General features: G+C 53.8%; 1 protein-coding gene across 4 annotated transcripts in view; it reads right to left on the bottom strand.

The window, feature by feature from the left end:
- Window positions 1-21,912, bottom strand: part of CMIP (c-Maf inducing protein) — a 259,594-nt gene that overhangs the window by 19,409 nt on the left and 218,273 nt on the right. For all 4 annotated transcript variants that reach the window (XM_064383341.1, XM_064383344.1, XM_064383343.1 and 1 more), the window contains 4 exons: window positions 21,446-21,549; window positions 19,604-19,708; window positions 13,696-14,049; window positions 1,012-1,077 (listed from right to left, as the gene is read on the bottom strand). In XM_064383341.1, coding sequence (XP_064239411.1) covers window positions 1,012-1,077; window positions 13,696-14,049; window positions 19,604-19,708; window positions 21,446-21,549 — 629 coding nt within the window. The remainder of the gene's footprint in view (window positions 1-1,011; window positions 1,078-13,695; window positions 14,050-19,603; window positions 19,709-21,445; window positions 21,550-21,912) is intronic.

The raw sequence follows: 21,912 nt of genomic DNA, 5'->3' as shown, positions 1-21,912 counted from the left end.
TGGGCTCCAGGGACCCAGGTGTGTTCATTAATTGTCCCACAATTAAGGCGGGTGGCACTCATTACTGCACACATCAGCAGTCATTGGGGACCTCTCTTCTACACCAGTTGCCACAGCCAAGTGCACCTGGGCCTATGGGGACAGGGGCTGAGGCCAATGATGTCACAACTCTGCTGAGACTGAGCGCCTCTCAGGAGTTGGATTTCTCCAGTCTCGAGTCCTGGGGACCCTTGGGACCGGCCAGGCCAGCAAATGGGGCAATTAATGTGTGTAATGTGCCCTTACAGAGCAGCATTTCATAAACACGGTCAGTGATCGGCTCCTTTGAGAGCCCGGCCTCGAGGAGGCTCCTTCCAACCTCTCAAAAGAGACCCGGAGGCATTTTAGGGCCTGGTTATTTTGACAAAGGCTTCTCTTCAGGTCATTATGCACCAGACAGCGTTCCCTCTAGTTTCCTGTGATCCATTCAATATGGCGCTAGGGGCCGGCCAGAGAGGGAGGCAGAGGATCTGTTTCTGGCCAGCTTCGCTATGAAGTCTGGGATGAGCATTGTAATGGGCGTAATAATGCTCCCAGCATCTCACCACGACACAGCAAGCAATTGCACGCGAATTATCTTTTGATTCTTACTACCACCCTCGGAAGAGGAGCGGCAGGTATTACGGTTCCCATCTGGTAGATGATGAAAAATGCTGACTGCACGGCATGCCAGGCGCCATGGCGAGGGCTCTGCTTGCATTCTGAGCTCGTGAATCCTTGTGACAACGCAGTCAGGCAGCTCCTACAATGTCCCTGTTTTCCTGAGTTCCCCATTTTTTCTGAGGATGGGAGATGTGCCTCCCCAGGGGTCCCACAGCTGAAGATGTGGCTGAGCTGGGACTGACATCTCCAGAGTCTCCCCACTGTGACCTGGCTTCCCCAGAACATGACTGGTCCCCTACTAAGGCCTTGGTGAACAACTGAGGTTTATCTCACAGGTGGGAGGGCCCCAGGGATGCGCGTGGGACTTACTCTTTGGGGAATGGAATGGGTTGAAGCAAACTGGCCAGAGACGGTCTCCAGTCATCATAGTCCGACCTAGAACGAGAGAGGGTGACAGTCAGCTTTGGTTGGGACAAGGAGAGGTTTATGGCACTGTCCCAGATGGGCCAAAAGACAGGATGAGAGTGTAGCAGGGAGTTGGGTGGCACTGACTACTCCACCCACTCCAGCCTCCAGGGCGAGCAAGTCAACGTTCTCAGCGTGGCAACGAGGCCTCCCAACCGGGCCTGTGCAGAGACTTCCTCACGGCACCCGAGGGGGTCAGCTCTCTAGGTGCTCAGGGCTTCACAGTGCGCTCTGAACCAAGGGCACGCGGTCATTGTTCATGTCCTCTCTGGGACCACTGGAGGTGTTCTGGGTTGAATTTTGCCACTCCTGCATATACTGAAGCTCTACCCCCCAGTTCTTCAGAATGTCACTGTCCTGGGAGGTATGGCCTTTGAAGAGGTGATCAGGTAACAATGATACTGTGTACAATGTCCTCAGAAGAAGAGGAAACAAGAACACGCAGAGAAAAGAGCAGCCTGGACTCAGCGAGAAGGCAGCCGTCTGCGAGCTAGGAAAGGCCTCCGGAGAACCCGCCCTGCCCACACCCTGGTTTCAGGGTTCTGCCGTCCAGAACTGAGAGAAATCCATGCTTGTTGTGTAAGCCAAGAAGTCCGTGGTACTTTATGGCAGTCCTAGCACACCAATGCAGGGGGCGTAGCCTGGGACCCTGGGGCTGGTCTCACCTTTCAGTGATCGGAACTGAGCGGAAATTCTATAGATGGATTCATAAAAAAGACACATTCCATGCTGTTTGTTTGTAGTCTGGGTGAACCTACCTGATTTGTTGGATCTTCTCTTTTTTGTTTCTTTTTAAACATTTATTTATCATTTTTGAGACGGAGTCTCACTCTGTCACCCAGGCTGGAGTGCAATGGCACGATCTTGGCTCACTACAACCTCCGCATTCTGGGTTCAAGTGATTCTCATGCCTCAGCCTTCTGAGCAGCTGGGACTACAGGTGTGCACCACTATGCCCAGCTAATTTTTTATATTTTTAGTAGAGACAGGTTTTGCTGTTGGCCAGGCTGGTCTCGAACTCCTGGCCTCAGGTGATCTGCCTGCCTCAGCCTCCCAAAGTGCTGGGATCAGCCAGGTGCAGTGGCTCACGCCTATAATCCCAGCTGCTCAGGATGCTGAGGCAGGAGAATTGCTTGAACCTGGGAGGTGGAGGTTGCAGTGAGCCGAGATCACACTATTGCACTCCAGTCTGGGCAACAGAGCAAGATTCCCTCTCAAAAAAATAAATAACCCAAAGTGCTGGGATTACAGGTGTGAGCCACCATGCCCAGTCTTGGTGGATCATTTTATTCTTACTTTTAGACAACAGCTTTTCCTTTTTTCTTTCAAACAGTTGATGCTAATGACAGTAATAACAACGACAATAATAGTAACAGCAGCTCTGATGTCCTGGAGACTTTCTACACACACCGCCTTATGCTAAGAGCTTTACCTGAGTTCATTTACTCTTTACAAGAGCACAATAAAGTCACTGTAACCCTACTTAACAGATGAGAAACTCGAGGCTCAGAGGTTCAAGGTCACACAGCCATGGCGGATGAGAAGTCAAATCCAGGCTTCTGTGACGGCACAGCCTTGGCTCTCACCAGCCCTGAAAGACCACAGCTGAGATCTTAGCAAAAGCCAACGACTGCTTGGGTGAGGAAAGACGGTTAAACCTCAGTCCGAGCAGGTGTGGGAAGCACCTCGATGTTCACCTGCCTTCGCCGGACCCTGTTACGAGAGAGCCTTCCTCTTGTGCGCAGGGCCGGCGGCAGCGGTGGGTTATCCACTCCGAGTCATCCACTCAGCTACGAAGGGGCGAGGCTGGACTCAGAGCAGGTATTTCAGGCTCTACCACACCACGGTGTGGGGTGAAGCCAGGCACCAGCGTGTCACCCTCGTCCGACCCTGGGAAGACCACTGTCCCACAACAGCACAGGATTAGCACTGCTGATAACGCAGATGCAATTCGCTCCGCGCTGCCTGCACAATGGGGCTTGAACCAAGTGCTCTGCCTGTGTTTGCTCATGGATCTGCCCAGAGGACCCTGTGTGGTGAGTCCAAAATATGGACTAGGAGCAGTCAGGCAGCTCACTGACTGTGACCACAGGGCCGTGACACAGCGAGGCCCCAGCAGGGAAGCAACGTCAGGAGGTTCCCGAGGGCCAACAGGACGCCTCCCGGCGAGCTGCCCGGACAGCTCCATAAAGCGAGTTTTTTGGCCAACTCTTCCCCTCAAAATCTGGGAGGGCCCAGAGAACTCACTGGCATCTCAGTCTGAGTACAGACGGGCTTATACCACACAGTAGAGCAGTTACTGATGGCCCCCAGAGACTGCAGTCATCACAACGCCCATTTTACAGATGAGGAAAATGAGGCTCAGAGCTGTCTGTGATTTCCCGCAAGTCACCAGGGAGTGGCTGAGATCTGACTTCAGGTGTGTCTAAGACCATGACCCGTGCTCTCTGCCCCAGCGCCTGTACTGTTTTTTTTTTTTTTTTTAAAGACGGAGTCTTGCTCTGTTGCCCAGGCTGGAGTGCAGTGGTGTGATCTTGGCTCACTGCAGCCTCCACCTCCAGGGTTCAACCTATTCTCCTGCCTCAGCCTCCCGAGTAGCTGCCACCATGCCCGGCTAATTTTTGTATTTTTAGTAGAGACGGGGTTTCTCCATACTGGCCAGGCTGGTCTCGAACTCCTGACCTTGTGATCCGCCCGCCTCAGCCTCCGAAAGTGTTAGATCACAGGCATGACCACTGCGCCCGGCCTGTACTGTGTTTTTAACCAGTTCCCCCACCTGGGTTCCAGATCTCTCTGGCTGTAGGGACTTTGCTGAAAAACAAACTCAGAGATAGTCAGTTCTCACTGGCTGTCGTAAGCCAGGCCTGGGCACCTCTGAGGGCCCAGAGCTTAAAACCCTGACACATAAAGTGAGGGGTGGCTGCTGGAGCAATCCCTGCCTGAGCCGAGAGCTGTCCCTGGGGCTCCCGAGCTTCTGCCCATCTTGCCTCGCATCACCCCAGGGAGGGGCCCGGATCTCATCTCTGCATCCCTCATGCTGGGCGGGTGCCTGGTGCTTGGGAGAGGCCTGCTGAGCTCAAGATCCAGTGCACACTGGGACCAGGCCAGGGACAGAGCCTGGGGCCTGTGGGTGGCTTAAGAGCAGAAGGGATGTTGAGTCTCCATCTGGGGGACTAGCATGTGCCAGCAGGTGCCAAGATTGAGTGGGATGCCAACTTAGATCGTGGCTTGGACCAGGGCAGGAGGCGGGATCTGAACCCTCACCGAGTAGCCCATGTTGGGGGGGGTGCTGCAGACAGATGCCCCACTGACACCTAGCACCACCCATGGGAGAGGCCAGGGGGTGCTCAGACCTGGGCTGGGAAGAGGGGTGGTCCCGGGACACCTACCCACATACAGTTCACACCACAGATACACTGTGTATCGGTTTGTGTGCTGTGTGTCTAACTGTGCCTTATATAGAAACGGGGAGATGCTGTTTCACCAAGAACAAATGTTCATTCCTATCGACAATGCATGGTTTAGATAATCCAAGTGAGGGCTTTTCCCACCCCACCTTCCTCCAAATAAGCCCACAACAGAGTGGCAGCCTCCAGAACCCTGATCACACCCTGGAAGCTTCTGAGGAAATGCTCCGACACTGGACACACAGAAAAGCATGACCAGGAAAGCCTGGCGGCCTGAGATAAGTCCCGACAGCGATGCCAGCGGCTGCTCACTCACTGCTTACCCGACTTGCTCACTTTATCCCCAGAGCGGCACGTAAGGGCAGAGGGTGCCGGTGAGGAAGTGGAGCTCAGCTCCTGGAAGGCAGGTCGAGGACTGAGTGCAGGTGCTCTGGACTGCAGTGCCTGAGGGTGGAAGGCCCAGATGCCACGTGGCCTGGGGGTCTCAGAGCTGTAGGAGCCTGAGGCCTGTCAGTGCATGTCAGGATGCAGAGACTCCTTTATGCCCCCGTATTCACATGCTCCCTTCTGAGGGGTCGTCTGTTTTTGCAGCTAGTGTATCTTCCCTCCAGAATGATCCCCTTCCTCCTTCCCTCCCACCCGTCCCTGACTCATGGTTTCCAGAAAATGGAAACGCAGTTGACAACAAACCACGTCTTCGGCGCCTGTCGTGTGCCATGTGCCCTCCAAGGGTTCCCAAGAATTAGACTGTGCAGCTCTCCCAGCAACTCGGTCAGGCAGGTGCTCTTGCCACCCCCGTTTTATAGGCAGGAAAATGGAGATGCAGTGAGAAACTGCCTGGCCCCAGACCACACAGCTGGTGAGAGCTGGGGTCTGAACCCAGGAGCCTGGCCCAAGCGTCTGTGCTCCACCTTCTCAATGTCTCACAAAGAGGGTGGCCCAGATCACGCCTGAGGAAGAAGACTATTTCCCTGTATCCAAAGGGCACTGGTGGGCATGTGGTGGTTCACGCCTGTAATCCCAGCCAAGATAGGAGGATCACTTGAGGCCAGGAGCTCGAGGCTGCAGTTGGCTGTGACGGCGGCACTGTACTCCAGCCTCAGTCACAGAGCATCGCAAAAAGCAAGGGAGGCATATTCTATGTACAACTGTCATGAGATACAGAACTTTAAGGGGATTTGAAGTCACCCACAATCAGAGGAGTCGGGGTCCCATGGGGGCGGTGTGAGCCCCAGCAGCAGGCCCACGGTCACTTTTCACTCCTGAACCTGTTCTGTGAATGGCAAAGGTGGCCTGGGCTCCCAGGTGCTCAGGCCGGTGGGAGGCTTTGGCCTATCTGGGGTGGGGTCTGGGCAGAAGTCTCCTCCTCTGGGTCTCCCAGCCTGGGGCTCGGCTTCTTGGCAGCTCCCCCAAGACCGAGAGGGGTGCACGTACGGAAGGAGGGAGAGGGTAAGCAGACTTCCTTCCTTGCCTCGCCCCAGACCAGCTTGGAAGTCTGTGACCCTAGTCTGACCAAGCTGGTGGATGGATGGAGGTGGCTGGCCAGACGCTATGGGGGAGGTGAGGCTGGGTGTCCTTAGACTGGCAGGCCCGCGAGGAAGGGAATGAGGAACCCTCCTGTGCGTGGGCCCCTCTGTGATGGGCACTGGCAAAGGCCCCGGTAGCCATCAGAGTCCTTGCCTCGGGGCTGGTGTGAGGGGCTGCCCTGGCTCTGGGCGGGCCTGTTGTCCTGGGATGGGATGCCTCTGGCCAGTGGGCCAGTCTCCCCGTTGGCCAAGCCTGGCCTGGGATGGGAGGGCAGGCAGCAGGCAGGGGTGAGGGACCTGACTGCCCACCTAGGAAGGAGGAAGGAGAGCTGGGCCCTTCCCAGCTCAGGGAGGGAGGTGGCAGGCAGGCAGGTGCCTGGTGCATTCTGCAGACCCCAACACGCCTCATCCACCCACACATTTAACCATCCCATGAATGGGGCCTTAGAACCCCCACTTCACAGAGAAACAGAGGCCCACAGAGGTTCAGACACTTGCCAGAGGTCACGGAGCTAACGGCGGGACATGCTGGGCCTGAACAAGGCTATGTGAGTGTGAAGCCCGGGTCTCCCACCTCATGCTGCTCAGCTGGGATTTTAACCCAGTTCAGAGCCCTGTGCTGCCCTGTGGACGCCTCCTGCCAGCCTCGCTGCTTTCCCTGACTCACACAATCTCCTGCAAGGCGCAGGCAGAATATGGTGGCCTGACAGTGGCCTGATGCTCGGGAAGGCACGGGGCGTGAGAAGGCCCGAGTGGGGGCACATTCAGACCACTTTGCTCCCACTACACAACCTCCAGCAATATCTGCTCCCTCGAAAGGCAAATCAGCTGGCCCGGGGATTTGAGCCAAGGATGAGAAACAGTGGCTGTTATTCCTGAGGCTGGTGGACCTCAGGAAAACTCCCTTTCTTTCCACCTGTGCGGTCATCCCATCAGGGACCTTCCCAGCCCCATAGCAGTTATGTTGGCCTTAGATGCTCCAGGGAGCTTTGAGTTTCTACAGAGTTACCACGTGCTCCAGGAATGAGCAGTTTAAAGTTTCCAAACAGGCCAGGCATTGTGGGTCACGCCTATAAATCCTAGCACTTTGGGAGGTCAAGGTTGGCAGATCACTTGAGGTCAGGAGTTCTAGACCAGCCTGGCCAACATGGCAAAACCCTGTCTTTACTAAAAATACAAAAATTAGCTAGGCTTGGTGGTGGGTGCCTGTAATCCCAGCTACTGGAGAGGCTGAGGCAGGAGAATGGCTTGAACCTGGGAGGCAGAGGTTGCAGTGAGCTGAGATCGTGCCACTCACTCCAGCCTGGGTGACAGAGTGAGACTCCATCTCAAAAATAAATAAATAAAGAATAAAGTTTCCAAACAGATCTATGCATCTATCTATCTAGATACTAAATGCACACAATACACAGACTCATATGAACACACACACATGTATACATATTTCTGTGCAAGCATTAATTTGAAACCACTGCACACCTGGATGCCAGGCACTGTTATGAATTCATTTAATTCTCAAAGCAGCGCTGAGAACCAGAATGCACTGACAGGGATCATTATTCTTATTTTACAGCTGGGGAAATGAAGGCTCTGAGAGGTGAAGTAACTTGTCCAAATTCATTTAAATGGTTAAAAAATGGGGATGGAGTTTGGACCAAGTTAAGGTGCCTTCCAAGCCAGAGTGTTCAACCAAGTGAAGGGTCCTTCCTCCCTCTCCCCATCCAGGCACCCCAGCTCCAACCCCTCATACCCCAGGGAGGCAGCGGGTGGGCGGAAGGGAGGGTGACATGACTCTAGCTCTGGCCAGTGGCAGAGGGAACAGGGGCCAGAGGACCTGGGCGAGGAAGAAAGCCTGGTGAATGGTGTCCTGCCGACCCCACCCTCGCCACTCACCGGACACTTCAGCAATGTCCACAGACTTTGTCCTGGACTTGGCGTTGCTTCCAAACTCCCTCTCCATCTCAGCCTGTTTACCTATTTCAGCCATAGGACATGGCTAAAAAAATCCCCCTTTCCTGCACCAAATTCCTGCTCTTGCTCCTCAGCAGAGCTGTGGCCTCAGGGCGGGGAAGTTCTTCCTGGAGCAGAACTACTGCAGGTAATACAGGATGTCCCCTGGGTCTACCTCCCGGTCATGAGGACAACCCCCATTTCATCCGCATTTCCCTGAACTTCCCCGAGGAACTTCCCGATCAAAGCCTCTTTCAAAATCTAATGTTTGCAAAGAGCCCCCAGGAGCAGATGGGAGCCCATCAGAAGCCCACGCTACCCCTGTGGCCCAGTGTGCTGGGTCTTCCACACTCTGCCCATCTGAGTTTTACAGCAGCCCGGCTGAGCACTGATGTCACTGCTCTTAGCACTGGACAATACTCAGGCTCAGAAGGACTGAGTACAGGGACCAGCACGGCACTGAGCATAGAGTCTGGCCTGGTGTAGATATACCAAAAAAAACCTAGATGAAAGAATGAATAAACAGGGGGATAAATGAGGGTGTGACTCACAGACAGGTGCCCACAGGAAAAGAGCTGGACTCCAGTGACTCCAAATCCCAAAGCTATTCTTTGTCTCCCGAGTCCATGTTCTTTCCATCATCCCACCCCCCTGGGTCCCACACAGTGATTTTTTTTCAGCATCAACCTCTACCTGTACTTGGAATCGTTTTCCTTTTCAAGCATCCAGGAAATTTTTGTGACTGAGGTTACTTTTCAAAAGTGTCAAATTCTAATGATGCAGGGGCCTTCCTAGGGGAACACTTGGCAACTGATCAGGGCCTGTGCACCACTACCCCTGGCCCCAGGCAGTGGGACGGGAAGCACGACCCGTGTACCCTGGGACCAGCACTGCTCTCTCCGACACATGTGGTTGGCCCCACTGGGCCAAGGCTCTAAGCATGCCTTCCTCAGCCCCTATACAATGCCCTCTTTAAGACCCCTCAATTCCACACCAAGTCATCTGCTTCTCTCTTTCTTTCTTTTTTGAGATGGAGTTTCACTCATGTTGCCCAGGCTGGAGTGCAATGGCTTGATCTCAGCTCACCGCAACTTCCGCCTGTCGGGTTCCAGTGATTCACCTGCCTCAGCCTCCTGAGTAGCTGGTATTACAGGCATGCACCACCACGCCTGGCTAATTTTCTATTTTTAGTTAGAGACAGGGTTTCACTGTGTTGGCCAGGCTGGTCTCAAACTCCGACCTCAGGTGATCCACCCGCTTCGACCTCGCAAAGTGCTGGGATTACAGGCGTGAGCCAGCATGCTCAGCCGTTTTTTTCTTTATGTGTAATTCTCATTTGGGCGGCACTTCAATATTGATAACAGCAGTTCACTCTTTTATTTTGAGACGGAGTGTTACTCTGTCACCCAGGCTGGAGTGCAGTGGCATGATCTTGGCTCATTGCAACTTCTGCCCCATTTGGTTAAACCAATTTTTGTGCCTCAGCCTCCTCAGTAGCTGGGAGTACAGGCGCCCACAACCACATCCAGCTAATTTTCGTATTTTTAGTAGCAACAGGATTTCATCATATTGGCCAGGCTGGTCTTGAACTCCTGGCCTCAAGTAATCTGCCCGCCTCAGGCTCCCAAAGTGCTGGGATTACAGGCATGAGCCACTGCGCCTGGCTGATAACAGCAGTTTAATCTTATCAAGAACCAGAGGCTGGGCCAGCACCAGAAACCCCCAACATTCCGGAATTCTCATGTAGTCCTCTGAGAAGACACGTATGTTACAGACAAGAAAACCGAGGCCCAGAGGAGCCAAGCACACTGGCCGCAGTTCCACAGCAGCTAAGGCACACGCCGCATTTACTCAATACTTAGATGCAAGTTTCCTGCGATCCAAGTGTGCACTGAATGCCATTCGGCTTCTTTCTCAAAGCACCGTTATTGAATTAGTGACGCATCTCGCTCTCAACAGGACGGTAAAGTAGTGGGAACACGGCTGTATCATAAATGGTGGCTATTGCCATTGGCCGGGTGTTCACCTCGCACTCAGGGCCGGCCCCTCCCACCTCTTTGCCAAAGCCAGACGCAGCCATATTCGCACGCACCACCTCCCAGCCTGGGACCGGAGGCTCAGAGGATGACCGACCATCCAAGGTCACAACTAGTATGTGGCACGGTGGGACTTGGACCCAGCATGGTCTGACTCTGAGTCTGTGCCTGTCCCCACGGATCTCACTTTGGAGCCCTTTGAGCGGCTGAAGTTGTTTGGATCCGACCAGTTTGAGGCCTCCAGCGAACCAGCAACTAAAGCAGCCTGCTGGGTGCGGGGAGGAATGCTGCTGGAAAAACAAAGCTATCAGGCCCAAATTGTGTTGCGCTCCCCTAAGTTGGAAGAGGCTTCTGGAAGCATAAATTCCATTCTCTGGAGGCCTTGGGGCTGGGCGGGAGCCGCTCCTCTGTGTAGCCCCATCGGGAACCCCTCCTGGCTTGCCCTGACTGTCCTGGGCCCTTGGTGACAGCCCTGACCGCCACCTACGCCCTGGCAGCTGGGTGATGCAGGCAGGTGGGGGGTCTGGATGCAGATGGGGGAGAACAGAGCCCTCATTCATGAGCATGTTTATGAAGAAGGAAAAAATGTATGTCAACTATGTGATGAAACTCAAACCTTTAGTGCTTCATGAGAAATAGGAGTCAGGTCCAAAATAGCTGAAGGCCCAGGAGTTCATGGTGTTTGTAAAACACAGCTGGAACTCGGGAGCTGGAGTCTCTGGCCTGGCCAGTCGGTGGTCTGGGGGCTTCTACCTCCATCAGAGCAAGGAGCCCCCTCCAAAAATCCAGGGAGGTACCCCACCCTGGCTGCCACCAGGAGAGCTGACACCCTTCTTTGCCCTGAAGACACTCAGGGCTGCGGCAAGTTCTTGGAGATGCTCTCTTAGTGGGATCTGGAATTCCGCTTGGCTAGGGGTGGAGGTCACTGAACATGGTTATGCCCTCATCTGACCTCTGTGGCTGGGATCACGGGGCGGGGCGGTCCTGAACCCCTGGGCACACCCCGCCCTTTCCTCTCCGGGGCCAAAGCCGGGGGCAGAGGAGGCGATGTGGGAATGCTGCCTCCACGATCTCCTAGAAACCAGCGGAAGCCACCTCGTGACCGTGTGTGTAATATGTTCACCTTTGCAGGCACCACAAGCCTTGCTTGTAGAGTACAGGGTACACTCCAAGGTGCCTCCCAGGCATTTCTCCAGCTCACCAGGCCCCCGGAAGCTGCCCTCCGTCCCTGCAAACCCTGAGCAGGCTCCAGGATCGACACACACATGACAGAATGAACAAACGCTGCTCAGCTGCGTGACGACACAGGGGCTCAGGGAAACCCTGCCCACCCACACAGACAACACTCCAGGCGCTGCGCTTCCAAGTGGCTTCCCCGCAGGCTGACGGCCGGGGAGCCCTGGCTCTAGACAGGAACCACGCACTGGTTAAATGTGACAACACAGTCGCACCCCCAACCCCTTCGAAAAGTCCAGCAACCACAAGCAGCTGCATCCGAAAATGCCCATCTCTGGATTCAGAGCTCCTGAGAGCGGGGCAGAGCTTGTTCCGAAGGAAGGAGTTTGTGGAGCAAGAAAGGGGGAGGCATCTGCTGAGTGTCTGCAGACTGAGCTTGTCTGTGGGACCACAGGGCTCTGTGGGGGCGTAGAAGGGAAGAGTCAACAAGGTCCCTCAAAGTGGGGCTCCCGGAACCAGGTGCTCACAAGTTTGAGACATGTCAGGTGGAGCGTGTGGATGGCAAGGCTGGAGAGACCTTCAGAGTCAAGGATTAAGAACTGCACCTCCCTCCACCCTAGAGTCACACACATGAGGTTCAGGGAGGGGCAGGGACAGGCACAGAAGGAGCCAGTTCAGAAGCCACACCACCCAGAGCAGCCCCCAGTCCACGGGTCTCCTACACCCACACCCAGGCACACAACACCAATGCGCACACACGGACACCCAGGCACACAACACCAATGCGCACACACGGACACCCAGGCACACAACACCAATGCGCACACACGGACACCCAGGCACACAACACCAATGCGCACACACGGACACCCAGGCACACAACACCAATGCGCACACACGGACACCCAGGCACACAACACCAATGCGCACACACGGACACCCAGGCACACAACACCAATGCGCACACACGGACACCCAGGCACACAACACCAATGCGCACACACGGACACCCAGGCACACAACACCAATGCGCACACACGGACACCCAGGCACACAACACCAATGCGCACACACGGACACCCAGGCACACAACACCAATGCGCACACACGGACACCCAGGCACACAACACCAATGCGCACACACGGACACCCAGGCACACAACACCAATGCGCACACACGGACACCCAGGCACACAACACCAATGCGCACACACGGACACCCAGGCACACAACACCAATGCGCACACACGGACACCCAGGCACATGGCACCAACACACACAGCCACATACCCCAAGACAGAGTCACACACTCCTGCACATCACCCACCACTCACTAAGACACATGCACACGCACAGAGACTCACCCCAAAGGACACAGCACGCATGGCTCACACAACACAAACAAACATGGGCTCACGCACACACCTGCAAACATACAGAGAGAAACACACATGCTCTCCAACCCTAGAGCACGAATGGTTATATCCATATGCCCGCACCCAAAGCCACCTGTGCACAAAAGTAACACAAGTGCCTACACACACCCACTCTTGTACATTACACACATGCACACACACCCCTTCAGAGAAATCCACATGCATGCCCACACCCATCTCCTATAAATACACACACGGCTGGGAGTGGTGGCTCATGCCTGTAATCCCAGCTCTTTGGGAGGCCGAGGCAGGCAGATTATGAGGTCAAGAGATCGAGACCATCCTGGCCAACATGGTGAAACCCCGTCTCTACTAAAAATACAAAAATTAGCCGGGAGTAGTGACGGGCACCAGTAGTCCCAGCTACTCGGGATGCTGAGGCAGAAGAATCGCTTGAACTCAGGAGGTGGAGGGTGCAGTGAACCGAGATTGTGCCACTCTGCTCCAGCCTGGCGACAGAGCAAGACTCCGTCTTAAAAACAAACAAACAAACACACACACACACACACACACACACACACACTCGGCCAACCACGTGTGCTGTCACATCCACATCCACCCATGGCCATTTAGCCACACAAAGACACTCACAAGCTCAGAGGATCCCACACACCCAACACCCCAGAGGTGTCCACACACTCACAGACACGCGTGGGCACCCTTGTGCTCCTGCACACCCTGGAAGATGCACCCAGACCCTCACACACACACAAACTCATGCACACATATGTACACATGTATGCTGGGCATGCACCCTACACATATGCCCAGGCACTCCAGCATACAGGCACAAAGCCATGCATGCACCCCACATGTGTATACACACACCCTATGTTCAGATACACAACCATAGCCACTCATGCACACACCCATGTGTGCCCTCACACGCTGCCACACTTGTGCTTAGATTCTTGCACACACCAACTCGTGTGCACTCACATACACGCCACTCTACCACGCGCACCCGTGTAGCTCAAACCAACAAACAGCTTGACCCAACAGCTAAGCCCAGTTTCCTCCCACCGGCCCCGGCGGCAGGCACGCGAGGGGCACTCACAGCAGCTTGAGGATTTCCACGTAGCAGCCGAGCGTGCGGTCAGCCTGGGGTCCCAGCTCGATGCTCATGGTGCTGCAGGCGGGGCTGACCATGAGGCAGTCGATGAGGTTGGGCTCGCTGTCGTTGCCCGCGCTGGCCGTCAGCGCCGGCTTGGCAGTGCTGGTGCGTTCCACCTCCACGTGGATCTCACTGGAGGCCACGACCACCGACTTGTGCCGGGCCTCAGACAGCGTGGCTTCCTGAGACACCAGGTCCGGGCTGGGGTGCAGAAGGCGCAGAGGTAAAGTGGGCTTCCGGTCGCACGGCTGCTGGCAACCATTCCGGATTTCCTTCAGGCTTGGGGAATTGTCACGGCTGCAGAAAGAGGCGGGAGAGGGAACGTGAGTAAAGGCACTGTTCATATGCACCATGACCCACCACCCGCTGGCTAACGGCCTCCCTGAATCCCAGGATGAGACCACAATGTAGTTCTGCCATTGTCCCTGTGCTATAAATGAGGAAACCGAGGCTCAGCCTGGGTGTGCGGTTTGTCCAGGGTCTAGACAGGAAGAGGTGGGGATGACAGCCCAACCCGGGTTGCCTGTCTCTACAGCCCATGCTGTCACCCCAGCACATAACAGGTGCTCAATAAATATCTGCTGACGGACTGAGTGGACGCCGATCTCTACGTAACAGCCATAAGGCTCTTGGCGTCCTCCAGAATGCCACTGGCCACTTTCTTGATTTGCCAGATCTACTATTTTGCTTTTAGTTGCTTCCTGCAGTCTAACTGCCCTCCAATCCCTGACTGCATATCACAATGTCCTCCAGGACTCTGCTCTCCTGCCCCCAAACCCAGTCAGTTGAGAAAGCTCAGGATGTGCCCCCTCCTGGGAACCCACTTCAATGGGATCCCAAACTCCAGAAGTCCAGTCTGGGCCCTAAACTCTGAGCCCTCCTGTCTACAGAACCCCACTCGTCCTGGGTGACCCTCCAGGCACAGCATCAATAACCGCCTGGAGGTACAGAAGCCTGCACAAGGTGTTAATAGGTGTTCACCCAGAGAGGGGCTCTTGACATTATTAATGTCACATCTGTTTGGGAAATGCTGGGGCAAACAAGATGGAATTACGCCTCTTTGCAGCAGGACTTATCAGAGCCTTGACCCAGTTAAAGTCCCTCCTCTGACTTAGAGCTTCCCAAGGTGCCCAGTTGCCTAGGAGGTGCACTGTACAGGACAGTAGCACCATCAGTGGGTTTACTGCTGGTGCCCACGGGCCGGCACAGTCCAAATGCAGTCACACAGATGCTCACAGACATCGCTGAACAGTGATTCCTACCATCTCTGTGCCACAGGTAAGGAAAGACCGCCTCAGAAGTTAAATGATCAATCCATAATTAAACAGCTCACGAGTTGATGGAGATGGGATTTGAAGCCAGATCTTCTGGACTGCAAAGCCCAGGATCCTCCCAACTATGTTGGCTTCTAAGGTCCCCTAAGATCTGTGCAGGTCCCCTCCTCCATGAAGTCTTCCTTGATTTCTTCCTGCTACTCTTGCCCTTCCTATCCTCGAACTCCTCCTAAACCAAAGCTTTCCACCCTTGGCTGGACACTAGGATCCCCTAGAGACACTTCTAAACATCCCAAAGCCCAATTAGATGGGAATCTCCAGGGTGGAACCTGGACATGAGTAATCTTTTTTTCTTTGAGACAGAGTTTCGCTGTTGTTTCTCAGGCTGAAGAGCAATGGTGTGATCTAGGCTCACCGCAACCTCTGCCTCCTGGGTTCAAGCCATCTTCCTACCTCAGCCTCCCCAGTAGCTGAGATTAAAGACATGCGTCACCACGCCTGGCTAATTTTTGTATTTTTAATAGAGATGGGGTCTCTCGTGTTGATCAGGCTGGTCTCGAACTCTTGACCTCAGGTGATCTATCCAGCTTGGCCTCCCAAAGTGCTGGGATTACAGGCGTGAGCCACCGAGCCCGGCCTGGACATGAGTAATATTTGAGGCTCCTCATGTTTGTGGTCAAGGTTGAGATCCGCTAACTCAAGACTTCAAGCACGACATGATTAACAACAGCTGCTTGTCTAGGCCTTCACCAGATGTGCCACAGGCATGTGTCCTGTGCCTCTAAAGGAGCTCCTAGGCTTGAGGACAGGGTCACGCTGCTGGCATTCTGCTGGGGAATTGTTGTGGCTGGGGGAAGTGGTGGGAGGGGGCATGTGGGCAGCAGCTCCAAGGGCTGTGTGCAGAACTTGAACCCCATGCACAGGAAGGGTCTGAATGTATCAGCACATGACAGGCCTGAGCTGAGCCCACCAAGGGTGTTTAATAAATACACTTTCAGCTTTGCTGCGGGAAATAATCCATCGGTTAAATCCCAAGAAAATTGTGTGTGGTCTGTGACGGGGGGAGACCTAAACTCCTTGGCTCAGATCTGATGTGCTCCCCACGTGCTCAACACTCCACTTCTCTTTGTTTGCCTTTGCTGGGTTTTAAAAGTGGATTTTCAAGGCTGTTTGGCTCAGATTGGTGATTTTCTAGAGAGCCACGCTAACCTGGGTCAAGCTGTCTGTTCTTTTCAGTTTGAGTACACTGTGTACATTTGCCCACTGAGAGAACCATGGATGGCCTAGAGGACATGACGGGCTTTATCTTGAAGGGACTGACTGAGGGGGCGTCATGGACCTGAGCCCAAGACCTGAGCCCAGGACACGTCTTGGCAGCATCATGCTTCTCTGGGTGATATACAGGAAACTTACAGCATCAGCTAGAACCCAAGCTACTGTGGGCTCTGAGGGGGCCCAGCACAGCCAAGCAGGTGGGAGGCAGCAGGTGCCGCCTCACCCTCGCCAGCCTCCGACCTGGCATCTCCTTGCCACAGTCGCCTAACAGTTCCTGACGGCCACGCCTACCTCCCTAGTCCATCCCCCTTGCAGCAGCAGCCAGAGGGAGATTGAACTGAAACCCCATCACGTCGCTTCCCCACTTAAAAGTGGACTCTCCAATGCTCCCAGAATAAAAGTTCTGCCACTGAAAACCAGGACCACTCCTCTACTCACAGTGTCATCCTCAACCCGCATCACCTGGGAGCTTGTTAGACAAGCGGAGTCTCAGGCCCCTCCCCAGATGTGCAGAATCCGAATCCGCATTTTAACAACACGCCCTGGTGAGTCCCAGGAACCAGGAGGTTTGAGAGCACTGCCTCCTCTCTAACTCCTTTTGCTTCCCTTTCCTTCTCTCTGCTCCAGTCACACTGGATTTCCTTCAGCTCCTCCCCTGCTGGGATCTCCACATTAGGTGTGTGACAGAATCACTTGTGGAGTTTGTTTCAAATGCAGGCTCCTGGGCCACAGACCAGAAACATTGCAGCCAGGAATCTGTACTTTAAAGCAGTCCCAGTGATTCTGAAGTAGTGATTCGAAGACCCGTAGATACAAAAACATTGCAGCCCATTGTAGACGGGTATGGTGGCTTATGCCTGTAATCCTAGCACTTTGAGAGGCTGAGGTGGGCATTTCACTTGAGGCCAGTTGTTTGAGACCAGTCTGGCCAACATGGCGGTATCTGGTCTCTACTAAAAATACAAAAAAAAAAAAAAAAAAAAAAATCAACCAGGTGTGGTGGTACACACCTGTAATCCCAGCTACTCGGGTGGCTGCAGCATGAGAACTGCTTGAACACAGGAGGCAGAGGTTGCAGTGGACAGAGATTGTGCTACTGCACTCCAGCTTGGGTGACAGAGTGAGACTCTGTTTCCAAAAAAAATTAAAAAACAAAAACATTGTGATAAGTGGTGTAAGGCCGGTCGCCTTGCTGGGAGCTCAGACACACCCCCCTCCCTCACCAGGAACTCGGCCAATTAGCAGCTTGCCAAGTCCACGTCCTGCTCTCCCACAACCAATCAAGCGCCTCCACTCCCTATAAAACCCCACATCTGAGAGGAGTCCGCGCGACTTCTCCGGCCCACCTGTCGGACCACAGAACCTCGCCCAGGAGTCGATTAAATTTCTTCATTCCAATGACTGGCCTCCATTGCCTCTCATTTAAACCTTACAAATGGCACCTTCACTCATCACTGCCAGGCCTTTGCCCCTGCTGTTCTCTCCCTGGGTCACCCTCTTCCTGCTTCTTGCCTGGAGAACAGCCAGGAGATCTCAACTTAAATATCCACCTACCCAAGCCTCCTTCCTTAACCTGCACCTGATGCAGAGTCTTGAACAAAAAAAGGATGCCAGGGCCATCCTAATTAAATCAGAATGGCACTGGGAGGGTCCCGGGCACCCTTTTGTTTTTCCTTTTTTTTAAATTGAGATATAACCCAAGGTACAATGGTAAATGTCTAGCAATCAACTCTCCAAAGAAAGAAACCCTGATCTGGCCAGCACAGTTGCCCAACACTTTGGGAAGCCAAGGCAGGCAGATCACCCGAGGTCAGCACTTCGAGACCAGCCTGGCCAACACAGTGAAAACCCCGTCTCTACAAAAATACAAAAAATTAGCCAGGTGTGGTAGTCCACACCTATAATCCCAGCTACTCAGGAAGCTGAGGCAAGAGAATCACTTGAACCCAGAAGTGGAGGTTGCAGTGAGCCAAGATTGTGCCACTGCACTCCAGCCTGGGTGACAAGAGTGAAAATCCGTCTAAAAAAAGAAAAAAGAAAAAAAAAGAAGAAGCCCTGATCTGCAGTGCCTACCCATTTCTTTGGTGTAAATATAAATACTCCCACCACAGCTGACTTAAAGCTACTAATATATCATTGCAGAAATGGGAAGGGACATGTTCCCAAATGCAATGGGTGAGCTGGCTCTCCTGCACACTCTGGGTATAACTTCAATACTATAAAGTCTGAAACTGTTAGGTGTAAAGCATGGTGAGTATCTGCATACACACCCCTATGTAATAACCACCCAGACTGGAGGTCCGTAATTTGGCTGTGGATGTTGTGAGCCAGGTAATACTTTCTAGCAGGGGCTGTCATGTGTGTGCACAGATGTTCAGCTGCATCCCAGCCTTTTACCCGCTACATGCCGGGAGCACCACTTCTCCCACCCAAACTGTGGCGACAAAAACGTCTCCAGACATTGCCAAATATCCTCTAGGAGGAAAAACTGCCCTGTTTGAGCACCACTGACCTAGATAAAACGATGAACATTTCCAGGAGTCCAGAAGCTTCTCTATGTCCTTCCCCAAAACTCCCTCAACCCAAAGGTGGCCGCTCTTCTGGCCTCTAACACCATTGATTCGTTGTGCCTAGTCTTGGGCTTTGTGTAAAAGGGACCCCACAGTGTGTACCTTTTGGGCTGGCTTCTGCTGCTCAATATCACGTGAAATTGAATCCTGGTAGTTCGCTGGTTGCACTAGATGCATCACTTCTGCTGCTACATAGTATTTCTTGTGTGAATAGAGCACATTTATGTATCTATTCTACTGCTGCAGGGCATTTGAGTTGAGGAGGTTTGTAGTTTTGGGCTATTACAGACACTGCTGCTACCAACATTCTTGTATTATACATGTCTTTGACACATGTCCCCCCATGTGCACACACATACACACAGTCACATGTATGTGTACAGTTCACATATGCATTTGCATACCCATGTGCTTACATCCACACACACACCAATGTGTCCCATCTCTCCAGGGGTGAGAGATCTTCAGCATAAAACATCTGTCCCTAATGTCAAGTAGCTCTAACAGCCGCACAGCTGCGGGGCTGATTCAGTGCTTGCTTTTTCAGCAGCACCCCTGGGTTCTGGGCCCATGAATCGGTGGGCTCAGGGGAACTGGCACACACCCATGAGGCCTGCCCAGGAAACAGCCACTTCGCCTCCCCAGCCTGGTCAGTTCTTGGTGACTTTGCCCATGATGGGGACCGGCAATGTCCCCCTCCCAAGCCCTCTGAGCGGCAGTTCAGCAACTGACCTGTTGATGAACTCTTCATAGCAGGAGTAGATGGCAGCCAGGCACACGGCCACCAGGTTGGGCAGGACCCGGGGATGGGGGCAGTGCCCTGTGGGGCCGTGCATGCTGGAAGAAAGCACAGGGCCGGGGTGAGAAGCCTGCAGGAGTGGGGCCCACGGACAGGGGAAGGCAGACAAGGGAGGGGCGCTGCTCGGGCAAAGGGCTGCCGCTCTGCCAGCATGCCTTGGGGCTCTGAGAGCCTTTGCTGTGCAACTGGTGGCACCAGGATTTGGGTTCTGGCTGTGCCACGTGCAGGCAGCAGAAGGCAAAGGTCTCAGCTGCAGACTCTGGAGAGGGTTCCCAGGTTCAAACCTCTGAGTGGCCTTGGAAACCTCCTAAACTCTCCACTGTTTCTGCAACTATAAAATGAGGATAACAGCCCCCTCCTCAGTAGGGGACAGTTAGGACCAAATTTCCTAATTCACAGAGACCCCTAGCATACAGTAGCCATATGTCCTGGGACAGTCACGCTTATACCTGGGGTGGGGGAGTGGTTCAGGAATAATTATTCCTAACACCTAATTTTACTTTCAAACACATCCTGCTTTGGAAGAAAAATGATTAGGGTCATTCTGGCTTAGCAAAGAGTCTGCAAACAGTCACTAAATCCGCAGTAAGTGACAGTAATTACTACTTGTCATGACTATTTCTGTCCTTCATTTTCTCGGCTGTAAAATGGGTTGCTTAGGGCCCTGAGGATAACACCTGTTCCACTTCTGGGAAGCTGTCATCGAGGCTGCTGTCACTAAGAAAGGTCTAACCTGACAAGATTTTGCTAACCATATCTGGGTGGCATCACCAGGGCTCCTGCATGAGGGCACGCCACAAAGCCACCCTCAAACGGCTTTGTGAGTTCCAAATGAGCATGTTTAGGAAATACGTAGCTTCAGAACTTGTTTAAACAGGTTGATTGTCTTAAAAGATTAGAAGAGGCTGGGGACAGCGGCTCACCCCTGTAATGCCAGCACTTTGGAAGCCAAGGCGGGCAGATCACCTGAAGTCAGGAGTTCGAGACCTGCCTGGCTAACATAGTGAAACCCCGTCTCTACTAAAAATACAAAAATTAGCCGGCGTGGTGATGCGCACCTGTAATCCCAGCTATTTGGGAGACTGAGGCAGGAGAATTGCTTGAACCCAGGAGGCAGAGGTTGCAATGAGCCGAGATAGTGCCCCTGCAGTCCAGCCTGGGTGACAGAGCGAGACTCCACTCCAGACAAACATACATGCCGAGAACAAGAACGCTGACAGCTTGGCCTGACGTGAGACTTCCGCAGCGTTCTCTACGTGTTGCGGCTACTAGCTCACCGGACCATCACTAACGGGATGAGGGGCGCTTGGTTCTTGTGCTACAGATGAGGAAACTGGAGCACAGAGAGAAAATTTTAAAATAAAAAAAGCAAAAGGAATCCCCCCCGCCCCCCTGCAAAAAAAACCCAAAACACCAACCCCAAGCACCAAGAGCGAGGAAGAGCAAGAATATCTGGCTTCCTCTGGGTTATGTTATGGAGTGGGGCTGTTCAAGTACCCGACGACGCTCTGGGACCACCAGGGCAGGAGTGAGTCCTAAACACGGGGCGCTCACAGCCTGAGGGGCTTGGGACCTGAGGAAACGCCCGCGTTGTGCAGGTCCACTGTCGTTTTCCGAGTTCCTCCTGGGCACTGCACAGTGGGCTAGGGGCTTCGTCACAGATGTGGTCTTCATTTAATCACACAACCGCCCCCCATGGCTATCCAAGGAAACAGGATCAGAGAGGAAAGTGGCTCCCAGGCCAGGGAGGGGAGGGCGTCGCACTGGAGACCCACCTCTGAATGAACTTCTTCACCACTTCCATCCCCGCGTTGAGCTCGTTCAAGGCAAGGATGTACTCCTGAGTAAACAGCCTCAGTCGCGGGCACTTCCCAAAGTCCTGCAGAGAGAGCAGAGGGCGGGAGTCAGGGGACACTGCAGGCAGCCAGACACTGGAAGGAAGGGCAGGATCCAGCTCAGCCTGGAGCTGCCCACGTGGAAGGCAATGGGGTGACGCCAACCCTCTCGAAAGCACAGGCGGCGTCTACTTCACAGAACGGCACCGCGACACTGCACTTCCACTCTGAAGGACCATCGATGCTTTTGGCTGTAGAGAAAGCCGCCCTCAAAAGGCATGTGTGAGACAAATGAGAATGAGGAAAGAGAGCCAGGAAGGCTGGGGGGACAACTGAGGGTGCTTCCGAGGGGAATGTGGAGTACAGAAGGAGGTGTGAGTGTGAGGTGAGTGTGGAAGGTGTGAGAT

This window comes from Aotus nancymaae, unplaced genomic scaffold (genome assembly GCF_030222135.1).
Source record: "Aotus nancymaae isolate 86718 unplaced genomic scaffold, 86718_ANA_hifiasm-v0.15.2.pri h1tg000030l, whole genome shotgun sequence".
Taxonomy (NCBI): domain Eukaryota; kingdom Metazoa; phylum Chordata; class Mammalia; order Primates; family Aotidae; genus Aotus; species Aotus nancymaae.
The sequence above is the reverse complement of the archived record's forward strand: the minus strand, read 5'-3'. Positions and strand labels throughout refer to the sequence as shown.